The sequence below is a fragment of the Ursus americanus genome, chromosome 32 (genome assembly GCF_024610735.1).
Source record: "Ursus americanus isolate L20-20 chromosome 32, mUrsAme1.1.p, whole genome shotgun sequence".
NCBI classification, from domain to species: domain Eukaryota; kingdom Metazoa; phylum Chordata; class Mammalia; order Carnivora; family Ursidae; genus Ursus; species Ursus americanus.
The window spans coordinates 7,958,907-7,972,649 of record NC_142158.1 but is presented as its reverse complement, the minus strand read 5'-3'; the positions used below and the strand labels follow the sequence as shown (position 1 = coordinate 7,972,649).

The 13,743-nt window shown below is 52.0% G+C and overlaps 2 protein-coding genes across 4 annotated transcripts in view; one reads left to right on the top strand and one right to left on the bottom strand.

Annotated features, from left to right (window-relative positions):
- Positions 1-8,723, top strand: part of SLC22A23 (solute carrier family 22 member 23) — a 173,032-nt gene extending 164,309 nt beyond the window's left edge. The window contains exon 10 of the mRNA XM_045811557.2: positions 4,720-8,723. Within this exon, the coding sequence (XP_045667513.1) occupies positions 4,720-5,077 (358 nt within the window). The 3' untranslated portion in view covers positions 5,078-8,723. The remainder of the gene's footprint in view (positions 1-4,719) is intronic.
- PSMG4 (proteasome assembly chaperone 4) overlaps positions 1-13,743 on the bottom strand; it is a 45,538-nt gene that overhangs the window by 20,074 nt on the left and 11,721 nt on the right. Inside the window, exon 3 of one of the 3 annotated variants that reach the window (XM_045811667.2) lies at positions 10,594-10,783. The exons of 1 other annotated variant lie outside the window; for it this stretch is intronic. In XM_045811667.2, the coding sequence (XP_045667623.1) occupies positions 10,662-10,783 (122 nt within the window). In that variant the 3' untranslated portion in view covers positions 10,594-10,661. One more of the 3 variants, XM_087858240.1, reaches the window with a different exon arrangement.

Below are 13,743 nucleotides of genomic sequence, written 5' to 3'. Positions count from 1 at the left end.
GGCCCGGCGGCCGACGGCTGCCAGGCTGGACGCCGGTGAGCCTCCATGCCAGGAACTGTGCCAGGCCTGGGGACCGCGGGAAGGGCCCCCTCTCCCTCCTCAGCAGCATGTGAGGAGACTGCTGCCGCCTGGGACCTGGCAGAGCTGAGCTGAGCGGAGAGGCCGGAGCCTCCACACGGGGCGGGGGGGAGTGAGGGAGAGAGCCAGGAGCCGGGGGCTTGGGGGTGCGGGTCAGGCAGATGTGGGGCCGGGGCTCGGCCAGGGGCAGGAGGGAGCCCTCGGAGGACTCTGGGAAAGGGAGTGGCATGATCCACTCCACATTCTAGAAGAGTCACGTTGTCAGCAGTGAGGAAAGAGGCCAAGAGAGTAGGAGGATGCAAGACAGGCCAAGTAGGCGAGTGTGACCCAGATGGGCTGAACTGGAAGCCATGGGGCTTGGGCACGGGTTAAACAGAGGGGCTGGGGCAGGGGAGAGTCTGGCCACTCCCGGGCTCTGGCTCTGTGCGGAGGGCAGTATGCCCCACCCCTCCCCACCCAGCACGAGGGGTGTGAGGAACGCCCTCCCGTGAGCAGAGATACAAGGCCTTTTCTCATTTGGGGTTGAGAGAAGTGACGAGAGCAGTGTCTTTTGTTGTTATGAAATGTTACAAAATGAGGAAGGGAGACCCCCCTCACATTGTCCCACCCACACACACGTGACTGTCATTCTGTTCCATTCTTTGAGAAAAAGTGTTTCTTTTCTGTACTGATTCCTGTCTTAACCATCAACTCTGATAGTCCGCGTTACGGTGGCCCTAAGGGACAGCTGTCGACCTGGGCAGCCCCAAGACGCCAAGTCCCCCTTGTTCCTGTCACTTGTGTGGATCTAGGACTGGCCAGCCAGAGAGCCTGCTGTAGATGGCAGGGACTCTTTGGGTTCACTATTGACAGCAAAGCCCCTGGGAAGGCCCCAGGGAGAGGGAACCCACTGCTGAGCCACATGGTGGGCAAAGCAGAGTGGACCCCCCCCCCCAGCCTGAGCAGCAGGGGGGACAGGGGAGGCCTGGGTGGCCGGCCCACACTGGCAGCTTTGGGGCTTTGTGTCAGCAGGAGGCCCCAGTCCCCACAGCCGGAACAATTTGGTGGGTTTGTTTTTAAAAGCTTTACTGCGGTATAATTTACATACCATGTCGTGCATCCATTTTAAACATACAAACCAATGATCTTTAGTGCAATCATGCCCATAAATCCAGGTATCGGACATTTCCATCACCTCACAAAGTTCCCTCCTGGTCCTTTGCAGTCCGTCCCTGTCCCCACCTGCAGCCCCAGGCAATCACTCATCTGCTTTCTGTCTCTGTAGATCTGCTCCCTGCCCCCCGGCTTTTTCAAAATTTCGTATACATGGACTCTACAGTCACTGAGTGTAATACTTTTGAAAGCCGTCCACGCCGTGGCAGGTGTCAGTACTGCAGTCCTTCCTGCAGAATACTGTTCCCTTGTACGGGATCTGCCACACTTTATCCATCGCCAGGTGATGGATTGGGTTTCTTTCTGATTTTTGGCTGCCGTGAATAATGCTACAGCGAACATTCGTTTCTAAGTTTTTGTGGGCTACAGGTTTCCTGTATCTCATGAGAGTGGAATTGCTGGGTCACACGAAGGTTTACATGTAACTGTTTCAGAAACTGACAAGCTTTTCCACGGCCGCTGCCCCACTTTTCCTTCCTGGCGGCCGTGGCTGTGGGTCTCGTTCTCTGAGCAGCCTCACGAACACTTGTCAGTCTCTGCCTTTGTGTTTTGTTTTTTTTTTAAAGATTGTATTTTTTTATTTGAGAGAGAAGGAGAGCACAAGCAGGGGGGACGGCAGGCAGAGGGAGAACCAGGATCCCCGCTAAGCAGGGAGCCCGATGCGGGACTCGATCCCCCGACCCTGGGATCATGACCTGAACCGAAGGCGGATGCTTAAGCAACTGAGCCACCCAGGTGCCCCCCGTCCTCTGCCTTTTGGATTGTTGCTGTGTTAGTGGGTGTGAGGCAGTATCTCGCTGTGGTTGGGATCTGCACCTGTCTACTGACCAGTGACACTGTACATCTGCTTGGGTGATACGAATTCTTTATAGTTTGTACAGTGTCTTTGAAGAAATGTCTAGTCCAGTCCCTGTCCCATTATTTAAACTGCTTGTCTTCTTACAGATAGTTCTTTATGTATTCTGGGCACAAGTCCTCTTTTAGACATGCTCAGTAACCACGTTCTCCCAGTCTGTTTCTTCTCTTCCCATTTTCTTGAGAAGTATTTTGAGGAAGTCCTATTGATCATTTTCTCTTCTAGATCCTGCTTTTGGCGTCATATGTAAGAAATCTTTGCCTCACCTAAGATCGCAATGATTTCCCCTTATATTTTCTTCCTAAAAGTGTTACCAAAGGTTTAGCTCTTACATTCAGGTCAGTAATCCATTCTGAGCTCACTTTCATGTATGATGTTACGTAAAGGCCCAACTTCTTTCTTTTGCGCGTGGATGGCCAGTTGTCCCAGCCACTTGTTGAAAAGACTCTCCTTTCCCCGTTGAATTTGCCTCTGTGAAAAGTCAGTTGACCATAAATGGAAGAGTTTATTTCTGAACTCTCAGTTGTCCCACTGATCTGTCGATACACCGGTACCACACTGCCTTTATTACTATAGCTTTATACGAAAGCTGAAATTGGGACGATAAGTCCTTGAATTCTGTTATGTTTCAAAATTGTTTTGGCTGTTCTGGATCTTTTGCATTCCCATATAAATCTTGGCATCAGATTATTATTTTCTGGGGAGAAAAAAACAGCATCTGGAAATTTGATAGGGATTGTGTTGAATCTGCACATTCCATCTATGATGGAAGAAGTGCCATCTTAACAGTACTGGGTCTTCCAATCCATGAACATGGACTGTCTCTTCTTTATTTTATCTTTCTGATTTTCTCTCAGCAATGATTTACAGTCTTTAGTATACAAGTCCTGCATGGTTTGTTTTTTTTTTTAGAGATTTATTTCTTTGAGAGAGAGCACGTGTGCACATGCGAGGGGGGAGGAGCAGAGGGAGAGGGATAAGCAAACTATGCACTGAGCACGAGCGCGACGCAGGGCTCGATCCCGCAACCCTGAGACCATGACCTGAGCCAAAATCAGGAGTCAGACATTTAACCGACTGAGCCACCCAGGTGCCCCAAGTCTTGCATTTTTTTATTTCTAAGTATTTTGTTTTTTTGATGTTACTATAAATAGAATTTTCTTAATTTCACTTTCAGCTTCTTTGTTGCTAGCATGTCCACATACAGTTGACTTTTGTACGGTGAGCTTGTGTCTCAAGCCCTTATAGGTCAGTATTTTGGTGAGTTAGACCTACCTGCAGTGCCAAACAAGAGATTCTGAGGCTCCGCGAGCGCCTGCTGCAGAAGCCTCCTGCCTACGTGCATCCCAGAGGAAGGGTCACTTCACTGAAGGGTGGTGCACGGCTCTTAAGCAACTCCAGTGAAAGTTCTTTAAACCAACTGAGGTCCACATTCCTGTACCCTCTGCCCACTGGCCTGGGTCCGCACTCTGATGGGAAGCAAACAACTCTACTCCCCCCTCCTTGAGACCAGACTCTGTCCACCGGGCTCCTTCACTGCGACTGCAGAGCAGACACCGGCCAGCCCTCCCTGGCCTGTGCATTGCATGACACGGTGAGACCGTGACCTCCTGTCACGTGAACACCATGGTCCCCTTTCCTGCAGCCCAGCACTGCACTGCTTTCTCAGAGACCACATGATACTTTCTCCCCTCAAATACGCTTTTCTGTCAGAGGAGAGATGTTCGAGCTATGATGGATTTTTTTAAATGTTGCCTATCTACTAATCTCTGTGGAACTTTGGTAGGTTCCCCAAATGGCAGAGGAGTGGAGATCAATGGCACATGCTCAGGCTCACATTCAGTACTTTCTGAGCTCGGTGCTGCTGTGACTTTCTCTCAGTGACAGCGTGTGGCTTCCGGCACAGTAGCTCACAGAGAAAGGACCGCTTCCACTGGTGCTGTGCAGAATGATTTTAGGAAATATACAGGACACAGCAATAAGTAGGAACTCCCAGAAAAATTACTTTCCTTTAAAGTATCTTCCAGTCTCTCTAGTTCTGGCTGGAGAAAATCTCTGAGTGCTGGTATGTCTGTCATATTCTCTCTTTTTTTTTTTTTAAGATTTTATTTATTTATTTGACAGAGACAGCCAGTGAGAGAGGGAACACAAGCAGGGGGAGTGGAAGAGGAAGAAGCAGCCTCCCAGCGGAGGAGCCTAATGTGGGGCTCGATCCCATAACGCTGGGATCATGCCCTGAGCCGAAGGCAGACGCTTAACGACTGCACCACCCAGGCGCCCGTCATATCCTCTTTAACCCATTAATCCACCTCCCGCCTGCCCACTGACCTGCTTCTACCTGAAGAGCAAACCTAGGGAAATAGCATAATTTAATAACACTTTGTCCTTGCATATTATTTATGGCGTGTGCTTTTCCATTTACAGTAGTATTCTAACACTGCCTTTCAAAATAAAAAATTTCGAGCTGGCGAGAGAAAATATTAAGTAGAGGGGGTCCGAAGATAGCCAAGGCGAAGGCGGTCTGGGATATCGGGCAGGTGGGATGCTCGGGGGTGGGGCCAGGCCCCGGTCGCCCGTGATCCTGCTCCCGTGCGCCCCCGCGCCGTTAACCGCGCGTGCTCGTGCTCTCGCAGGTGCGGCGGGCTGGGGCTGGTGCTGGCCAGCGCGGGCTTCGGCATGCTGACCGCGCCCATCATCGACCTGCACAACCAGAAAGGCTACTTCCTGCACCACATCATCTTTGCCTGCTGCACGCTCATCTGCATCATCTGCATCCTCCTGCTGCCCGAGAGCAGGGACCAGAACCTGCCCGAGAACATCTCCAACGGGGAGCACTACACCCGGCAGCCGCTCCTGCCGCACAAGAAGGGGGAGCAGCCCCTCCTGCTCACCAACGCCGAGCTCAAGGACTACTCCGGCCTCCACGACGCGGCCACCGCAGGGGACGGGCTGCCCGAGAACGCCACGGCCAACGGCATGAAGTCCATGTAGCTCGGGGCGCCGTGGGCTCCAGGGGTGGGGGGCTGTCTGGGCACAGGTTTACAGACCAGGGACCGAACACGTGGCTGGGGGGGCAGGAAAACCCAGTCCTGCTGCCGATGCCGCGGATCGCAAGACTGTCGACTGGGGTGGGGGAATTCTGTCTTTCCAAAACTCTAAGGATCGTGTGTGTGCGGAAGCAAACCCTTCAGACTTTCTTTTCTGCCATGAGATGTTTGTATTTATTTCGGTCATTTTTACGAGAAGCACTTTATTCCCTTTCATCCTGACTGATCTCGAAACAGAACCGCCTCCTTCGGAAGAGGGACACGGTTGCCGAGGAGGACGCCGTGAGTAGCCAGCGCGGCGGCCCTGGAGGTCACACGCCGTCCTCGCCCAGCACCCCGCAGAGGAGCCAGGGGTCCCTCGCTCTGGGCCCGCGCCCCCCAAGGCCGCCTGTGTGCGGACAGACTGACCTGTCGTGGAGTGTCTCCACGACCGCATTGTAGGCAGAGTGAAATGTAAATGATTAGGTTTTTGCTAGAGTCTGTGTATGGTTTTTAAAGGGGTTTTTGTGTGTGTGCGTTTGTGAGGTAAGAGCTTCTGTTCCATGTGTTGGGGGAAAGCAGCTCCCAATGTCATTAAAACCAGCTTAGTCTTTCCTTCGAGATCATCCTTTTGTACTTGATGCTGGAAGCTCCTTGGGGGAAAGTGTAAACATTTCACCAGAAATCCTAAGTAACGAGTGGTACTAAGGCCACGGTTTGCCGACACGGGTTCGCCTGGCCGAGCTCACGACGAGCAAGGGTGTGGAGAGGTGAGGCGCGGTCACGTCATTAATTCTCCTTCCCGGGTTTAGCTCCAGCAGGAAAGTCCCCTCTGTCACACTCAGCTTCCTCGCCAGCATAATCTGAACACGTGGCTGCTTTCTGAACTGAAAACCAGTAGGAAACTAACGGACACAGACCACTGAGGCAAACCCACAGGAGCGAGGGGTGCTCTCCTGGACATGGCCCGTCACCCACATCTCGAGCACACGCCGCGTAGAAATCACCAGCCTGGACGACTGTCAGCTCTCACCACTGACTTCAGCTGAGAGACTGCAAAGCCTGTGGGAGCCACTCCCCATGCAGCCCTGCCTCTACCTGCTTCCTGCTTCCTGTCACTTCCGTCAGCACACAGGGGGGCTCAGGGCGAGGAGTGGGACTCTCACAGGTGAGTCCACCTGACCTCCGGCCTCTTCAAGCATCAAGACCAGTTGAGAGAAAGCAATAACTCACCAAAGTTCAACACCCACGCCGTCCCCAATAGCCAAGGGTTTTCGTTGTGTTCCTCATTGCGTCCCAGACAGTGAAGGCTTCCTCCTGCCCTTCCGGGTCAGGCTTTCTGTGCCTGTCCGAGGGGCTCGTCACGGGAGACTTGGAGGGCCTCCTCAGCGACACCCAGGAGGCCACAAACAAACAAAGTTTCCTTGGCGCAGGCAGGCACTGCCTTGTAGCAACACAGGCACCCGAACTTTTGGACAGCCTGGTTTCTTTCTCGAATTGTCCACCTCCGCACTTTGTAACACATGTCTTTGCTGTGAGCCGTGTTCTTCCAGGGAAATTGTGGTCTCGAGTCTGTGAAGCAATTAGGTGACTTCCAACGGACAGCTGCTAGAACTCAAAAGGGCCAGAAAAGAGGTTGACGTGACTTCCCTTTCTCCCCTTCCAGCTTTCCACCCAGTCTGTCCGCAGTCCACCTACCACCCTCCTCCAAAACTGCTAGGCCCCAGTACGAGCCCGCTGATGTGATAAAAACATGGTGAGGACGGGAGCCAGCTTGCAGGCACGCGCGATTCCAGGGAGTAACCCACAGTCTCATCACCGGGACCTGGGAAGGAAGGCCGCCCAGCAGTCTGCCCCAGCTCCACCCGCTCCTCCACACCTCCCTTCATCTCTTTTAAGTCACTTTTGTTCCATGTTTCAATGTTCGTCTGCATTCACCTTAATTTGAGAAGATCTTTACATTTGTGCAGGCTTCATGTGCCAAACTTGTGGAATACCTTTTGCCTTTTTTAAAGTACTGACTACAAAGCCACCCGGCGGGAAGACCCAGGAAGTCCAGCACAGGACGTGCGCAGCAGCCAGGCCACTGGGCGGGTGGGAAAGTGGGAAGGAGCCGGTGAGGCCCCCGCGGCCGCAGCTGGCCAGGTGTATGTCTGCGTCCCTCCCCCCAGCGCTAGGACAGCCCACTTGCTGTCCTCCAGGACTTGGGCGCGTTCCCTTGCTGGCCACATGGCCCCTTCTGTGAGAAATGTCCTGAAGCTGTCAGTGGTCCGGACTAGAAGAGAAGCTGGCTATGAGGACTGGGCTCTTGGGACCAACGGCTAGCAGATGTGAACACGGCCAGCTCACCAACAATCAGTGATGTCTCGGCAAAGAGGTTGCACAGCTCTTCTCTCCCAGCAGCCTCGGCGTTAGGCTGAGCTTCTGTTCTGTTGCTGTTCGACTTCGGGATATCTGAAGCTCTTAAGGAACGCCTTTATGAGATGTAGACAAAGCAGAAAAGCTTCCGTGCGGGCTGAGCTTGGGGATATCCCGTACCAAGTGAGCAAGGCAACAACTGCGCCTGCCCAGCTCTGCGTGGGAGGGGGCTGCGGCCACCAGCTCCCTGGCACGGGTCAGTAGTGCATGGACTCCTTGGTCCTGTTTCCTTCGTGCTTAGTGAGGAAACACTTCTCAGGCACCTGCTGCTTCAAGTCCGCCTTCCCCACCACCTCCACCCCCCTGCTGTCCCAGGAGACCTCCCAAGGGACGTGCTCCAGCTTCCTCCTCCGCCACCCACTCCTGCGTTCTGCTATCCTATCAGGGAGCTGTGATCCCCTTCCAGTAAAAGTTATGCACAAATGTGAACACCTGAGACAGGGCTGGATCTTTCTTCATCTTGTTCTTTTCCAGAGGTCAACAGTAACACCACATACCCTAAACGTTAGTGCCCCAAATAGGAAAGTTTTAAATGCTTGGTTTTCTAAGAGTAGAATCACTTGCAACTAGGGGAAGGGGGATGGTAAGTTGGTTTGGCCACAAAACAGAAAGAGAGCAAAACTAAACCTCGTAAAGGAAGTAATTGCACTCAAACATTACCACTTCCTAGAGCCAAACAAGAAATGACTGAAGTGCCATTAAATGACCCGTGTGACCATCGCATCGCCCGGCCCCTAGGTGGCGCGCGGGCGCACGCACGTGCTGGGGGAGCCCACACTTCAACTCTTCTAAAGAACACCTCACTTTAATGTATTGTGTGTTTTGGAAAAGCAGTACAGTGTGTTATGTCTAGTGGGGAATACTTCCCTCCCTCTGTCCTTTCTGCAACCCCACATCTGAGGTTTCTATGTAAGAACCGTGTTACTGTACATGTCGACCGGGATTACTCTGGAGGTGCTCATTCATAGCACAAGCCTAAATTGAGTTCTGAACTGTCGTTCAAAGCTAAACGTCTGCATGATGTCACATCTGTTGTACCTTTGGGGAAAATTTGTATGTAAATGTACAGAAATAAAAAATGTTGCCCCATTAACAAATTTCCACTGGAATGTCTTCCCTACCTCATCTGATGGTATCCAATGAAGGGCATTTCACGACCATTGACTACAAGTAATAAAAACTCTACCTGTTTATGCAGCTCTCACTGTCCCTGCTTTAGCGCCTCTGTAAGCCAAGTCTTTGCTCTCACCCTGAGGGGACAGCGGGCGGCCTCTCACCTCGCTTGCAGGGTCCTAGTCTGAAAGGCAGGCAGAGGCAGAGATCGGATTGCACACAAGCTGTTCACTTAGTGACGTTCTCAGACACCTGAGAAGCGGGGGCCATCAGCAAATTGAAGAGTTCTTTTCTCGTTTGTATTGATGTCCTGCTAACCCATGGCCTAGAGAGGTCAAGAAAGGACTCTCTTACACTGTGATTCTGTGAGGAAGTTCTGATAACCCAAAACTCTTCTTTAATGTAGTATTTTTTAACAAGAAAACACGATTTCTTTAATAAAGTATTTATACCAAACTCTTCTCTCCACAGCCCTGATTTTGTGTTACTTACTCTTCTTAGAGAGGCGCCCCCTTCCAAGCTACGATCGTGGTGGCCGCGGCCTTGGAGGTTAGCACAGGAAATCTGCAAAGGAGGCAAGCACCTTGAACCCCAGACCTGCTCCTTTCAAGTGCTTTATGCCTTGGCCAAAGTGTAACCACCGCTGGCTGCCTACCACAGACTCAAAACGAGACTTTTGCCACCGCATGAAACCTGTTATAGGGCCCTAAACAATCTGCCTCCAGCAACAAAAGGGGTCCAGACGGACCCTGGAGATTAGAAAGGTCTTTGCCAGCGGTCCTCAGCCTCGCCTGTACTGAGCAGCACGCGGCGAGCTTTTCAAATCTGCCAAAGCCTGGGCCCCAGGCCCTCTGAGTCTCTGGGGAAGGGCCAGGCATGGGCGATCTCTGAAGGCCACCCCCAGGGATTCAAACACAAAGCCAGAGTTAGGAGCCATTGGTCCATGACATACTGGCTTTTGGAAAAGGGGGTGAAAGAAAATGTGTAGCATGGGGAACTAGAGAGACTGGAATCCACTGCAGGTAGCAGGCAGAAAAAGGCTAAGGATTAAAGGTAACCAAAGCAACTGCTTGGGACTTGGGAGGAAAGAAAGACAATGACAGCAAGAAGAACAAGGAGGAGCTAAACCATTTGGATCCATAACAATGAAGCAGATAAATACCACAGCTGGCATCTGAATCTCCAGGACGCTTTCGAGATCTGCGAAGCATGTACATATATTTAGTCCTAACAATAACCCAGCAAGGTAGAGTATTCCCAATTTACAGGTGAGGAGGAGTTAGAGACTTCACCAAGCCCATAAATCCAGTGAGCAGTGTGGAGCAGGGCTCAAACGCAGGCCCAAGGGAGAGCACAGCAGGAACAGCAGTGAAGAGCCGAGCCAGGGAAGGGCTCGGCCGGAATGGGACGGAAGGAGATAACCTGACACGTATTTTATAAAGACCTATTACTTTCATTCTAATTGGGAGTGTACACAGCAGAGTCAGGACTAATTTACCTCCTTTCTGGATTATCAGATTAGCCCTCTGCAGTCCCAACAAAATCCCACTTTAACCCGGTCCCTATTACCGAGCGGCCACACGCGCACTTGACTGCTATTTTGCTCTTCTCCTTCCCCAGGCTGATGGATTGCAGCTTTTCGGCCCACACTCTGGTGAGCGGAAGAAGGGAAGTCAGATTAAGATTTAAAAACCAAATGTAGGGGCGCCTGGGTGGCACAGCGGTTAAGTGTCTGCCTTCGGCTCAGGGCGTGATCCCGGCGTTATGGGATCGAGCCCCACATCAGGCTCCTCCGCTAGGAGCCTGCTTCTTCCTCTCCCACTCCCCCTGCTTGTGTTCCCTCTCTCGCTGGCTGTCTCTATCTCTGTCAAATAAATAAAATCTTTAAAAAATAATAAAATAAAATAAAATAAAAACCAAATGTAAACACATTAACCTACTGACAAACAGTGAAATTCAATCCATTTATTTAAATGTATATTGCACATAAGTTATAAATCCTCACTTTTGCCACTCTGCTAGAACTTTTCCGGAAAAGCCTCCATTTCTTCCTTGATCCTGTTTTCTACCAGTAATGCGAAGTTACTGTCTGTGTTTTGAAGGTTATAGCTGACAAACACCTGTTTGTTGGTCTTCCTGGCTAAAAAGAGAAAACACATGGGCACAGACGTGACTGAAATGCCTGGAGACTGTGAGCCTCGCACATACCTGACAGCGGAGCCGGGCCTGGGAAAAGAGAATGGGGCTGTAGGGACAAAAGGTTCTAATATTTAATGCTCCTCACGGCAGCGGCTGCAAATGCAGACTACGGTCACGCAGACCCCCTCCCACTGTCCACAGCGCGGGTTCCGCAAGGGTGGCCCTGGTCAGCAGTGATACCTGGGAACTTGGCAGAGACGCAGATTCTCAGACGCCAGCCCAGACCCACTGAGCCAGAGAGGCAGCGGGTGGGGCCCGAGAGCTACGGTCACAAGCGCTCCAGGGGATCCAAGCCCTAACGGTTGAGCCGCTGTTCTACGTAAAAAGTTGGTTTGCTTTTTTTTTTTACTTTTTGAAAATACAGATAATATTAATTAAAATATTTAAGTTCTCCGTCAGTACCACCCTCTCTAGCAATCCCGCTCCCTTCCCAGAGATACTCCCACGTGTCTGCACATTTGTTTAGATAACACGCGCACGCACGTACATGACTACGCGTGTGCACATACACGCAAACGCAGGACTTCCAATGTGACGCTGAAGATATGTGCTAGCCCTTTCTACAGAACCAGTAAGAGCTGAGGTGCACAGCTCCAACTGCAAGAACCGCGCCCAGTGCCACGCCCAGAATCTGGAACACCCTGCGGGCAGTAAGCCTTAAACCAGTTCAATACCCACCACGCCCTCGCTGGGCCTCCTCCCTCGGCCTCACCGCACACACAGGGCAAGTGCGAACTCCTACTCCCCACAGAGGCACCCCCCCAGCCCACAGACATGCCATGCCAGCCCTGTCATATGTGAGGTGAGGATGGGGAGGCTAGTACCTGTCCAGTCACAGCCTGCCAACCTACTGTCGTTCAGTGGCAGGAAATTCCTTGGCCCCAAGTAGAGGCCACTCTGATTCCAATCACTCTACTTGCTAAGAAGGACCTCACAGGGAGTAAAACTGTGCCCGCCTGCACCGTCCACCCAGCAGGCCCACCTCTGCCCTCTGGGCTGCCACGAAGTAAGGATGCCCCATGCACACCAAAGCCCTCCAGTGTTTCTGGGGTTACTCGGAACCCACTAGATCTTCTCTTTTCCCACTTCCCTTCACCCTCCATAGAAGATACTCTTTCAGGATGCCTCTCTCTCCCCATTACCCCTCCAGACAAGTAACGCATTTTCAGCTGCAGGGTCCAGACCGAAGTTCGAGGGGACCAGCACAGGACAGGGCAGCGCTGGATGGCTCCTTCAAGATCCCAGCACCCGGGCATCAGCATCCCTTTGGCGCGGCCTGCCGCCACATCATACCACTGACTTTTCCAGCCTTTTCCGTGTGCCTGTCCTTGCTGGGCAATAGCTAAGGGCTGCCAGGTTTTGCTGACACAGATGCGAGACAACCCTTCATTAATATCTGAATTTAATAATTGGTGAGGACATATTTTTTTGTCTATGTTCTGTTTCAATTTATACATATTATAAATTGATGTAAACCAAACAAGAATTTTAAAAAAACATCATTTGCATGAAACTAAGAAAATAAAAAACAAACAAACTAGTTTGTTGCATACAAAGTGCTACTAGGCTTCCCCTGCAAGGATTCCCTGAGCCCATTTCACTTTATTGGCATAAACGATTTATTCATGGCACAGAAAACAAGCTCCCACCAGCCTTCTCCGGCAGAATCCGTCTCCTGCCCTGGGGCGATCAGTGCTCCACACACATGAGCACGCCCGTGTCCCCCCGGACCAGGCAGGGCATGACACAGTATGTCAGCCCTTCAACACTGGCCGACGCACAGGGACGTACGTAGGAACAAAGGGGCGTCTCGTCTTCAACTTACTTTTACATGGTTCAGGAAAAAATACCAACATCCACATAGGGAATGATACCTGGGAACCCGGGTGAAGGCTAAGCAGGAACTCCCTGTAAATTTTGAGGCAAATTTTCTGTAAATTTAAAATTACTTCCTAATAAGAAGCTACCAAAGTAACTTACTAGTTGGGTAACTAGTTGGGTAACACTAGTTACCAGCCAGGTTTCTCTAACTTTGGGCTAAAGAAAAAGTACAGTGGATGTTTCTGTAACACCACAGCCGCCCACGTGGTCTCTGCCCTCCGCATGCAGGGAAGCCAGAGCGACAGGTCTAGAACGACCCACCGTCACCCTGTCCGCTACTCCCCTGCTCCCCATCCACCGTGCAGCCATGCTGGTCACACGGGGGCTTCCCAGAGTGACTGGCATATAAACACCACTGAGCAGGGATCAGGTTGACAGAACTGTCGGCACCACTCAACTATCGTCCTCAACATCAGAGGCCGGGCCTCCTTCGCCTCCACCCCCAGAGCCCGGTGCGTCCAGGGCACTAGCAGGGACACTGGTGCACACGAATACCGAGGAGAAAGAGTCTGCCCCGCTGTCCCACGTCCCCGGGCGCCCTGCACACTGGCAGGAGCAGGGCACAGCCGTCCTGACCTGAACTACCTAGCTTTTTACAGGACGTTATGTTCCAGGCGCAGGAGAGGGTGGAGCCTTCAACCTCACGTTCCTGCTTACCACCCTCGACGCCACACTCCGGTCAGGCCAGTCTCCCCTCTCGCCAGCTCTGCACACATGGAGAGTGAAGGACGGTCCAGGAGGCGACCCCGACCCACTGCCTGATGGGTACTGTGGGCATCACTCACTCTCTCCTCCCACGAGGAGGTAACGCGCTTACAGGAGGGAACTAAGTCACCTTGTCACTCATCCGCCTGGACAGCAGCCAAGGCAAGACATGGGAGCCCCGCGGGAACATGCTGGCTGAGACAGTCAGGGACATGGGCATGGCCTAGCCCTCCTTAAAGAAAAACCAACATACAAAGGTCTGTGCTTCTCTCTCAGTATAAGGATGCGTTCGTTCTAGCGCCTGGCCTCATGGTT